This window comes from Gobio gobio, assembly GCF_949357685.1.
Source record: "Gobio gobio genome assembly, chromosome: 1".
Lineage (NCBI taxonomy): Eukaryota > Metazoa > Chordata > Actinopteri > Cypriniformes > Gobionidae > Gobio > Gobio gobio.
Genome location: NC_137097.1, coordinates 59,061,134 through 59,073,277, shown reverse-complemented (window position 1 = coordinate 59,073,277; position 12,144 = coordinate 59,061,134). Strand labels below are relative to the sequence as shown.

Here is a 12,144-nt window from a genome sequence, read left to right as displayed (position 1 = left end):
TGCTGTCAAACTCAAACATAGTTTCACAGGGCTGAATGTGTATAAAAATATCAAACTTTTTCATACTTCATTTACATGACGTTATTTCATGTAAATTACATCATATCACAGTAGTTAAAAGTACATTACGTGTACGTTTTTCACACATTTACAAAAGCAACTCTTTCCGTTGGGAATTATTCAGAGCTCTGCGCCACACCTGTTCCATAAAAGTTGCCAAATTGTTCTACAAGAATGGACTTGTCTTTTGCTTCTCATTCACAATCAGTGCCTCTGGAGTCACTGAAGAAATGGCAAAAGACTTGTAAGGATTGTGGCAAAAGGTTACCAAAAGAACAGAACACATAGGTCATGTTAATGTTATGTTCAGCTAAGTCACAAAATGAAGTGATTGTTTTGCTTTCTTTTCAGCATTACATTAATGACTGATTAAATGAGTTGTACATATAAAAAAACAGAACACATAAAATGCCTTCTGGTGGAAGGAATTATATTCATAAAATTATCAGACAATACAATTAGACAATAAAAAAGGCCCCCATTAATAAAGTAATAAAGCACCCATATTAGCTGGGCAGCTGTTTACAAAGTAATTTTTAAAAAAAAAACAGTTTGTTGCTGTAATGTTGTTTTTTACACATCAGTGAGAGAGAGGTGTGCATTGCATGGCATGATGAGAAACAGTAGGCACATACTATTAGTAGGCTGCACATTCCTGAGTAAAGCTCTCAACACACCAACATATTTGAATGTGATTTCCTGTGCAAACTTGCAAAAGAAATGACATCCCTTAAAAATTCACTTCCTGTAAGACATGCGTAGATCATTCCCTTATTTGGCAACTAACAATGGCCTTTAGTTTGCAGGCTGTGGAATTTGAGTCTTTTAAGGAAGGAGCTATATTTTAATGAACGTATTTTCTTGACTGGGTCAAATCTGAATCTTTTAAAAGTCAAAGAGTTCAAATCTGGTTAAAGTTAAGACAATGACAATTGTTAATTATTAGGTCAATGCTCAGCCGTGGGTTAGACTGGCAGTGGTGTTAAATCTGAGTGGAGAGTTGGTGTATGTTTTGTGCACGACCCAATATAGGTCTCTGCCAATGTTACTGTTGGACTTGAGACAACTCAGTCGTCTAGCCAGAGATGTTATGTGCGAGTGCCACACCTCATCACACACTTACAGGCATCACTCAGGAATGACATATCTTTCGTGCACCAGAGACATTAATATGAAACTATGAAACTTGAGAATAAAAGAAATGATGAATAGGGTCATTACAAAATGACAGCAAGTTTTGGTAACGCTTTCGTTTAGAGTCCAATTCTCACTATTAACTAGTTGCTTATTAGCATCATGCATATTACTAGGACATTGGCTGTTTAATAGTATTTATAAAGCACATATTAATGCCTTATTCTGCATGCCCATATTCTACATCCCTTAATCCTACCCAATACCTAAACATAACTACCTCACTAAGCAGTATTTAGTAGTTTATTGAGGCAAACGTCATAGTTAATAATTGGTTAATAGTGAGCCCTAAACTAAAGTGTGAACTAAATTTTCATTATAAGATTTAGATAAAGGTTCTGGTGGAGCCAACATGACTGGCATGATTAGCAGATGCAAGTCTGGCAATTTTTCAAAACATTTTCTGAAGAAAAAGTGGAGCTTTCCTGTGATAAATCTGCTGAAATTATGCTACGGTACACTCTCAGACAAAAAGGTACAGCGCTGTCACCGGGGCAGTACCCTAAAAGTGCAGAGTTGGACAGTAACAAAGTACATTTACCTCAGTAGTGTACTTAAGTACACTTTTATCTGTACTTTACTTGAGTATTATTTTTTTTCTGGAAACTTATGACTTTAACTTCACTACATTTGAAAGACAAATATTGTACTTTGCACTACTATACATTTCTATCAAGGTCCTAAAGTCGAAAGTCGTTTCTGTAGCAGCTTTGAAAATGTGTTTTGGTGAGTTTTCACATAAACAAAGTTGATTATGTCTTAAGTGAGCATAAACAGTTGGGAGAATATCGGAGGTGTATCAATGTATGTGTATTGGCTCCGATTAAAGTGACTTTGTAAAGAGCTTTGTAACTTTTAAACAAGTATTGAAATGAGTTCAAGGTAGTCGTATGCTAGCATGTCAGATGGAGCATCACTGACTGGCTTAAACCACCATGATGGCAACAATGCAACAATAATAAAATAATGCATTGACATAAAAAAAGAAATTTACTTTTGATACTTAAGTACTTTTAAAACCAAGTACTTCGTAACTTTTATTTAAAGGGATAGTTCACCCAAAAATGAAAATTAGCCCATGATTTACTCACCCTCAAGTCTAGGTGTATATGACATTCTTCTATCATACGAATAAAATCAGAGTTATATTACAAAATTCCAGGCTAATCCAAGCATTAGAATTGCAGTAATAGTTGCTCTGTTTTTGAAGTCCATAAAAAGTGCATCTGTCTGTCGAATAACGTGCTCCACACAGCTCTGGGGTGTTAATAAAGGCCTTCTGAAGCGAATCAATGCGTTTGTGTAAGAAAAACATCCATATTTAAAACTTTATAAAGTAAACTTTCAGCCGACCGCCTTCCCTGTTCAATATATGGAAAAATTGTTGAAAGTTCCCCTGCCGATCGAAAGACTAACGCGACCAGGTCCGCTCGTCATGACGTCACGTACGCATCTTGAGTTTCACTTTCAACATTCAACACTTTTCCACGGAAGGCGGTCGGCCAAAAGTTTACTTGATAAAGTTTTAAATATAGTTATTTTTCTTACACAAACGCATCGATTCGCTTCAGAAGGCCTTTATTAACACCCCAGAGCCGCGTGGAGCAGTTATTTGACGGAAAGATGCACTTTTTATAGACTTTTTATATGCCACTATTGATGCAATTCTAATGCTTGGATTAGCCTGGACTTTTGTAATATAACTCCGATTTTATTCGTCTGAAAGAAGAATGTCATATACACCTAGGATGACTTGAGGGTGAGTAAATTATGGGCTAATTTTCATTTTTGGGTGAACTATCCCTTTAAGAAAAAATTTCACTTGTAACGGAGTAATATTTGACCAGTAGCACATTTACTTTTACTCAAGTGATGGAGTTGTGTACTTTGTCCACCTCTGCAAAAGTGAAAAGGTAAATTTTTGTACCTTACTTAGCCTAAATGGTACATATTACTTCAAAAGTACATGTACCTTTTCGTTTTTGTACCTTAGGGTACTGCCCCAGTGACAGCGCTGTACCTTTTTTCTGACAGTGTATTCTGCTTTGTTGCTAGGGCGCTATTATGCTGTTCTAAGTAGCCGATTCAACAGTCTCTATGAAATTTGTATAATATCATCATGCAATTTCAATAGAATAAACTGTGCTGGACCAATTTTCAGCTGAAGTTCAATACATAGGGTTAAGAGGTTCGGAAAATGGGTGCTATGAGCAATAGTAGTAGTGACACATGATTTAGCCCCACTAATCAAGAAATGTGCCATTCAGGGTATGAAATGATGATTTGCAACTGATGAAAGCAAATGTTCTGAAAGCATCATCATTTCCATAGCAGCATAGCTTAAGCCTGCCACAGGAAGTTGAGTAATTCCAGCAGGAAAGAGATCCTGCATGCTAATAGAATTTTATATATCTGAGAGCAGTTTCGACATTCATGACCCTCGGTCAAACATACACTTAATGCAAAAGTGTATGTTTGACCGAAGGTCATGAATGTCGAAACTGCTCTCAGATATATAAAATTATATTAGCATGCAGGATCTCTTTCCTGCTGGAATTACTCAACTTCCTGTGGCAGGCTTAAGCTATGCTGCTGTTAGGCACAGTAATCTCTCCCATGCTGGTTTAAAGGCTGACTGAGTCTGGAGTGTGGACGTGCACGTCTGACTCATTCCAGGGCCAATCCCTGCTCAGCCCTCCTCTCGCGAGCAGACAGATGGTGGAGGGTCGATTAGCAGGCCTAGGGTCCAAGTAGAAAAGCAGATATTGCTAGAATCTGACCCATGCTGCAGTCCAATTTCACATCCCCTCTATAGCTCTGGGTAAATCCCAGTGCATTTGGGGAAGAAAACTGCAGGCCACACAGTAGTGGAACCAAAGTAGCCATGAATTAATGATCATAAGCATGCATTGAGAATGTCTGGACTTAAAAATTGTAAATATGGTTTTTATGCAATCTCTGGAGCAGCATGCACAAATTATATCAATATAAATTATTTATACGTCAGTCATAGGGAATGAGCCCCTGCAGTAGTCACAGTGGGGTGCTAATAAGCCACTGATCTCCATTGATCAGCCAGCACTGGTGTGAGCAGAACTTTTTAATAATACACATTCTAGTGCAAGAAGGTTGCAAAACATATGCAGCATTAATGGGATGGTTCACCCCAAAATTATCGTCCCAAACTTGTATGAAGTTTTCCTTCTTCTGTGGAATTGAAGAATGTGCTTTTGTCCATGTTTTTGACCCTAGAATGACTGCTTGGGACCCCGCTGACTTTCAATTAATGGGCCAAATCATTCAACAGTTCCAAGAAATAAAGTCATGCAGGATTGGAACAGGGGTCAGTGAACAATAATGACAAAGTTTGAATTTTTGCATGAACTATTCCTGCTTTAAATGATGAAAGCTGATGATACACAAATGTATATGTTGAAGTGTACATGCAGCCATAAATGAAAAAAGCAAAGAGGAAGTGAAGATTTGGTATGGTAAGAAAGAACACAGTCACAACTGTTATACTGAGGAACACAAAAATGAGGAACAGTGGAGTTTTTTATTTCTTGGTTGGTATCAAATCCTGTTGCAAGTGGTTTGACAGCATAAACAACGATACAAAAAATTCTCTGTCTGCAATAGTTCGGCTTAGAATCACATTGGAACATAATTTGGTTGAATGTAAAACCACCACAAATGTATCTCAAATCAAGCATTACCACATACTACTTGAGTCATAGCATATAATGCATATAATGCACCAAGGAGATGGACGAGTGGATGAGAATCCTTTTGGGCTATAAAGTAGGGGGCTAATCCAATCTCTAGACTAAGAGGCCAGCTGTCAGTATGTGACTTCCTTTCCAGCTTGAGTATTTGACTTTACTTCCACGCCATCAAGCAACCAAGTATAAATAAATCTAAAATCAATCGGTGGTCCTTCTGCTATTTGTGGGGGGCAAATGGTGCCCTTCTGCTCTGTTTAAATGCTTGTTTCAAGATGAAAGTGTTTCTGCTCAACACTTATGAGCAATGGGGGGGTGGGGGTCTAGGGCGTTTGGTGATTTGGATAATGAATTGTTGAACTGAGGGAACTGAGTTTCATGCCAGACAGCAAACTTCTAAATGCAACAGATTTCACAAAAAAAACAACACACCCAGAAACTGGCCCTTTGAGAAGAACTTCATAAATATGCATCTTATCATCATGTTGCATAGTGTGTTAGGATAGCTTTGGTATCAGGAATGAGATAAGAAGTTGTGAACCCTGAAGAACAATGACATTATCATGGTGACAACCCACAACATAATTTTAATTGCACTGGATATCTTATGTCATGGGGCAAAGCTGAAGATCATTAGGATAGTACCTTATTTAGAGATGAATGGAAATTCTGAAGTGGGGGGAAGGCAGGCTGCTATCAGGGAAGGGTGGTGGTCCTCGGGGGGACTATGGACTCACAAAAGCACATCTGCTGTAACAAGACCCCAGTCCAATCTAGAAAAGTTACAAAGAAAAGCATGGTTGTTCAAAGTAAAGAACTGGCTGCATTGTATGATTTATATCACATCACAATAACCATAGTTTGATGCCTACTTTCTATTTACAAATGGTGTGTTTATGGGGGATGCTTGGCATTCTTTAAAAGTAATGTTGGGGGATGGGAGGAAGAGACCTGATGAGTCCTTATTGATGTCTTGTTAGTAGATAAACCTTTTAGACTTTCTTACTTTTATGCATATATAACCCTTCTCATTAAATCTCTAAATCCCATGCATGTTGGTTTAATTGCTGATGCTAGAATAATAAAACTAAAGTAGTCATATTTGTTGTGCATTTTTAATCCATAATCTATATTCAGATTATCACATCTAAGAATTGAATTCAAAGAAACTCATTTTACATTTTATTTTACAAAAAAAGCACTTGAAATTGAAAAACATTCTTGTCAAATACATTGTAAACGTATCGAAGACAAATAAGTCACAAAACCACACTGGCCTTGGTCTCAGCAAGAGATTTTGACATAATCAGCTGTTTTTGTTTATAACTGCCATTGAAGGCCATGAGCATTACTCCCAAGTTACAGATTAAAAAGTCACATGAAGCTTGCCAACATCACTTCTGCTCAAGCACAGCCTTATCTATTATTCAAACTATGACAACATCTGAAATAGGCAAGAAATATATATATTTTAATGAAGTTGACCATGAATATCTTCAATGTTATTTTAAAAAAAATTTTTGCAATGGAAACAATGTTCTTAAGATTTATCATTATTATAAATCTATCGAAACCATAAGCCAACATGTAACATATTTTAGAATGAGAAACCAGACTTGCCTAGGAAACATGTACAACAAGACCAAGACTTGAATGCTGACATTTTTACGACATGTCTAATATAAACCTGGGCTAGGCCCACTTACAGCCTTACACTACTATAACTTTATGATCATCACCATGTAACATGCACACAGCACACACCTATGCATGTAAAAATATTACTCTGTAAAACAGTGAATTTTGCACAGGCAACAATTACAGGAACGCACGCCCCATTCATTCCAAGTTTCATTAATACATTTCTATTTATTTGACAGCATTACCTAATGAGCTAGTTGCTCAGCTAGTTGCTTCTACAGGAAACAACAGTCACTTCACTTGATTATCGTCATTTCAATGAAAAATACCCCTTTTTTGCATAGAGAAGCACTTGGTAGATTCACACACAGAAGTATTATGGTACTATTGTGACTACAAGAAGAAGTAAATGACCTACAGAGCTGCTGCTGTGTTAAATTGAAAACAAAACACAGTAACCAGGAGGTGTCCACCACTATGTTATACTGGCACTTGTAACTTTGCACAGACTTTTTGAAAGGTTGAAAAGAGTGTTATCTGCGTTATCACAGCAAAATACGCAATTACGTAGGACTATGTATTAACACTCGCACATAAAATGGTCAGTTTTAATCAAAGTCGCCTAGGCCTTATTCTTCAAGAAGTCTAGCTTCCCCTTCTTTCACTCTCAAGTTGCAAGAAAGCAAGTGTAGCAATGTGCACGCGACAGCCGGGTGTGTGACGCTGGACCAATCAGAGAGCAGAGCTCCGAAAGTTTACCTTTTATGGCTAGAGCCGGGCATGTGCTGTCGTATAAAAGAGCGCGCCCAGCTTTTCATCCTCACTTTGAGCTCCTCCACACGCAGCTAGTGCGGAATATCATCAGCTTGTAACCCATTCTCTTAAGTCGACAAACCCCCCCAAACCCAAGGTAAGTTGAATTTCTAAAGCTTTTAGAGCCTTTTATTGTATTTTAGCTCATTAATATTAATTTAAATGTGAAAGTAGAGTGTGTAAATAAAACTGGATAAAGTCATTACACTAAAGTTACCGGTCTTTTTATGGTGTTAACTTCTAAATCTGCTTAAAAACGGTAGTTATTCTATAATACGTGGTTATTTGTATGTAAATGATTGTTGTATTTTAAATTTACTGGACATGTCAACTGGAAATGGCGTTAACTTAACCGTTGTAGGCACGACATTGAATGGGCCGGTGTGAAATAAGCGTTTACCTCCATTAACATTTAACATATGCTGTGGTTAACCGTGCTTTAGTAGTTATATTCACGACTTTACAGTTTTGAGGGTGTTCGTGAGGCATGTTACACTTGATGGATAGCCGGCATGGGAAGTTCTTTGTGCAGGCGTTGCTGCAGCAGGGTGTGACCTACTTTAGCTAGCCGGCTAACCAGCTTTCACCTTCTGTAAACCTGCTAACCCTAATGTTCACTCATACAACCTAAATGGTCAAAGACAAGCTATTAGTTCACTTTAAGCACATCCGACATTTTTTGTGAATATTGACTTTTTTTTTTATATCGTAGACCTTCAGTCTTTTACATAAGACCGAAGATAATCGAGTACTTCATATTCACCATTAACGTAAAGCGTTTCGAAATCTAAGGTGTGGTCACATTCATAACCGGTGTAACGTGTAAGTTACTGGTTGCGTTTAAACTTATAACGTACTTGTGTCGAACATGAATTTCTCTTAAATCCCTTTGATAAAGACTACAATATAAACTGAATGGGCTGATGGTGATCGCTCATGAGTGCTTTTGGTGTGAAGTCTGCTCTTATGGAGTCGTTGAACTGACTGCAGATCTGTGACGCAGTAATGTTGGGCAGACACCCGTCGAAATTCGGTTGTGTAATTGATATCAGGCGAGGATCGAAGAGGATGTAAAACTACATTTGTGTAGAATTTAGGGAGTGGCCCTGGCCTGATGAATGTCGAAATCTGTTCCTTTTTACTGAACTCTGACTCTGGCTGAGTGCCACACCGCCGGCAGCCGCAAAGCGGCTCAATCCATTGCCTTTTATGGTAATAATGAGAGAATGCAGAGGGACTTCCTTTGTCTGGCATATCTGAGGCGCGTATTGTCACTCTAGCACCCTCTAGCGGTCAGACTGTAGATTGCAGCACGAAACAGGAAGTTGACTCCACATGGTCACATGCTCACTGCCACTTTCTTTCATGGCCGCGGTGCACTTCTAAAACGTGTTTCTCTTTTACAGTTCAGCCATGGATGATGAAATTGCCGCACTGGTTGTTGACAACGGATCCGGTATGTGCAAAGCCGGATTCGCTGGAGATGATGCTCCCCGTGCTGTCTTCCCATCCATCGTGGGTCGCCCCAGACATCAGGTGAAAAGCGGAGGATAAATGAATGAGAATTATTTTTACGTGTTCCTAAACCGTGTACAAAAATTAACATGCTTTTCTTTATTACAGGGTGTCATGGTTGGCATGGGACAGAAGGACAGCTATGTTGGTGACGAGGCTCAGAGCAAGAGAGGTATCCTCACCCTGAAGTACCCCATCGAGCACGGTATTGTCACCAACTGGGATGATATGGAGAAGATCTGGCATCACACCTTCTACAACGAGCTCCGTGTTGCCCCAGAGGAGCACCCCGTCCTGCTCACAGAGGCCCCCCTGAACCCCAAGGCCAACAGGGAAAAGATGACACAGGTTGGTTTTTGGCTAGCAAATGGTGCTCTTTGAAGTCTCGTCTGTCCTGTTGCCTCATCTTAAGTTCTCCTTTTCATTCGTTCACTTCCTCCAGGCTTTGTTTCCTCTGAGCTCCTGAGTTTCCCATCTTTTGTTGGAAGCAGCAGGTTATCTATACTTTTGCCTGCCTGTTTTGCTGTCCTCCGCACTCTTATTCTTTGTGCACTTGTTTCTTCACTCTGGATTTCCAACTAACCCCTGCATGGATGTGTGGATGTGCTGTAATCACTTGAGCATCAGTTAACTTATCCCCTCTCTCTTTCCAGATCATGTTCGAGACCTTCAACACCCCTGCCATGTACGTTGCCATCCAGGCTGTGCTCTCCCTGTATGCCTCTGGTCGTACCACTGGTATCGTGATGGACTCTGGTGATGGTGTCACCCACACTGTGCCCATCTACGAGGGTTACGCTCTGCCCCATGCCATCCTCCGTCTGGACTTGGCTGGCCGTGACCTGACTGACTACCTCATGAAGATCCTGACCGAGAGGGGCTACAGCTTCACCACCACAGCCGAGAGGGAAATTGTCCGTGACATCAAGGAGAAGCTCTGCTATGTGGCTCTTGACTTCGAGCAGGAGATGGGCACCGCTGCCTCCTCCTCCTCCCTGGAGAAGAGCTACGAGCTGCCCGACGGACAGGTCATCACCATTGGCAATGAGAGGTTCAGGTGCCCAGAGGCCCTGTTCCAGCCATCCTTCTTGGGTAGGTTTCTTGACAAACGTTACCTTGTGTTTGCGACTGTACTCTAGATTTGATTGAACTCTGGTTAACCGTTTGTTTTGCTCTGCAGGTATGGAATCTTGCGGTATCCACGAGACCACCTTCAACTCCATCATGAAGTGTGACGTCGACATCCGTAAGGACCTGTATGCCAACACTGTATTGTCTGGTGGTACCACCATGTACCCTGGCATTGCTGACAGGATGCAGAAGGAGATCACATCCCTGGCCCCTAGCACAATGAAAATCAAGGTGAGCGGTGGTCTTAACTCTGACCTTTACCTTTTCATGTCAGTCTGTAACTGAACACATTGCAAGTCTGCATCGTGCTAACGGTTCGTTTTTGTCCCCCCACAGATCATCGCCCCACCTGAGCGTAAATACTCTGTCTGGATCGGAGGGTCCATCCTGGCCTCCCTGTCCACCTTCCAGCAGATGTGGATTAGCAAGCAGGAGTACGACGAGTCTGGACCATCCATCGTCCACCGCAAATGCTTCTAAACGGACTGTTACCACTTCACGCCGACTCAAACTGCGCAGAGAAACTTCAAACGACAACATTGGCATGGCTTTTGTTATTTTTGGCGCTTGACTCAGGATCTAAAAACTGGAACGGTGAAGGTGACGGCAATGTTTTTTGGCAAATAAGCATCCCCGAAGTTCTACAATGCATCTGAGGACTCAATGTTTTTGTTTTTGTTTCTTTAGTCATTCCAAATGTTTGTTAAATGCATTGTTCCGAAACTTATTTGCCTCTATGAAGGCTGCCCAGAAATTGGGAGCATACTTAACATTGTAGTATTGTATGTAAATTATGTAACGAAACAATGTCTGGGTTTTTGTACTTTCAGCCTTAAAATCTTGGGTTATTTTTTTTTTTTTGTTTTCTTCCAAAAAAACGAAGCTTTACCATTCAAGATGTAAAGGTTTCCATTCCCCCTGGGCATATTGTAAAAGCTGTGTGGAACGTGGCGGTGCCAGATATTTGGTGGGGCCAACCTGTACACTGACTAATTCAATTCCAATAAAAGTGCACATGTGTAAGACATCCTATTCCTGTGTGACTTCCTGTTTGTGCTGAATAACTTATTCACGTATCTTGGTAGACTCAATTTAACTACATTAGTATCCACATATAATAAATCCAACTATTCCCTACATTTAGTTCCAGAGCACTCTGGTGAACGTTACATGGGTTATCTTGACTCTTAAATTGGGTATTTTAGGTGGCTTTCTCTAACTCTAAACTCTAATGTCTATTATGAGATTATCAAAATGGTGGCCATGCAAAATCACTTTCAAATGATCAGACTAAACTAGCAGAACATGGAAGGAGATCTATGATCAAGACTATCTAAATGTAGCTAGAAATTGCTTTTAATTGGTATTCCTTGGGACAACTACACACGCTTTATAGGACCAAATTTAGAAATAGAGGTCAGTTATAGGTTTGCCACCTGTAACTGCTTATGCATAACTCCAATATCGAAATGTAATGTCGGCATGACTGACACCTGAAGTATGTGGGGAAGATATACAGACGATAATTTTTAGAGGTTAAATTACTTGCAGCTTAATTTTTACCTGTACAATTTATTCATCAGTTCATTAACTCTTAGGGAGCTGTTGAGTACAAATGTATGTGCCTTTAGATTGAAGTCTGAACACGAGAGCATTATGCCGCCTCATGGTCAGATGGTCCTGCGTTTTATTTTGTAATTCACACAACTGCACAGCAGATGGCGCTACACACACAGGAAATGAAATTCTTATCGAATTCAATCTTTGAATTGAGAGAAAAAAAAGCTACTGAGCAGCACTAACTCAGTGTGTGTGTGTGTGTGTGTGTGTATAAGAGGCAGTGGTTTCTCTTGGGAATAATCAAAACATGTCTCTTTCAGTAAGTGACATGAAATAGAATAACAAAACGTGGCACATATCCAATTTGTGCTAACAATATACACCAATAAGTGACAGCTGTTTTTAGGTTGATCCTGGTGTGCTCGAACTTTGGTTATTGATGTAGTAGATGCTTATGGGCGCCCTAGTTGCATATGATTTACTGCAAGCTGCGTCTCTTCTGACAGCA

The 12,144-nt window shown here is 39.9% G+C and overlaps 1 protein-coding gene across 2 annotated transcripts; it reads left to right on the top strand.

The window, feature by feature from the left end:
- The first annotated feature begins 7,381 nt into the window (after positions 1 to 7,381).
- actb2 (actin, beta 2) lies at positions 7,382 to 11,108 on the top strand. 2 transcript variants are annotated; one of them, XM_079824106.1, is made up of 6 exons: positions 7,382 to 7,527; positions 8,837 to 8,966; positions 9,054 to 9,293; positions 9,599 to 10,037; positions 10,126 to 10,307; positions 10,413 to 11,108. In XM_079824106.1, the coding sequence occupies exons 2-6, from the start codon at positions 8,844 to 8,846 to the stop codon at positions 10,554 to 10,556; spliced, it is 1,128 nt and encodes a 375-aa protein (XP_079680232.1). In that variant the 5' UTR covers positions 7,382 to 7,527; positions 8,837 to 8,843; the 3' UTR covers positions 10,557 to 11,108. The 2 variants fall into 2 exon arrangements, with proteins under 2 accessions (XP_079680232.1, XP_079680233.1); XM_079824107.1 differs by lacking the exons at positions 7,382 to 7,527; positions 8,837 to 8,966 and adding an exon at positions 9,388 to 9,439 and having other exon boundaries at positions 9,205 to 9,293.
- The last annotated feature ends 1,036 nt before the right edge of the window (positions 11,109 to 12,144 follow it).

Coding starts and splice junctions, on each gene's coding strand:
- actb2 (XM_079824106.1), top strand. CDS start 8,844: ATGGATGATGAAATTGCCGCACTGGTTGTTGACAACGGATCCGGTATG. Junction 8,967..9,053: donor TGGGTCGCCCCAGACATCAG/GTGAAAAGCGGA, acceptor TCTTTATTACAG/GGTGTCATGGTTGGCATGGG. Junction 10,308..10,412: donor CTAGCACAATGAAAATCAAG/GTGAGCGGTGGT, acceptor GTCCCCCCACAG/ATCATCGCCCCACCTGAGCG.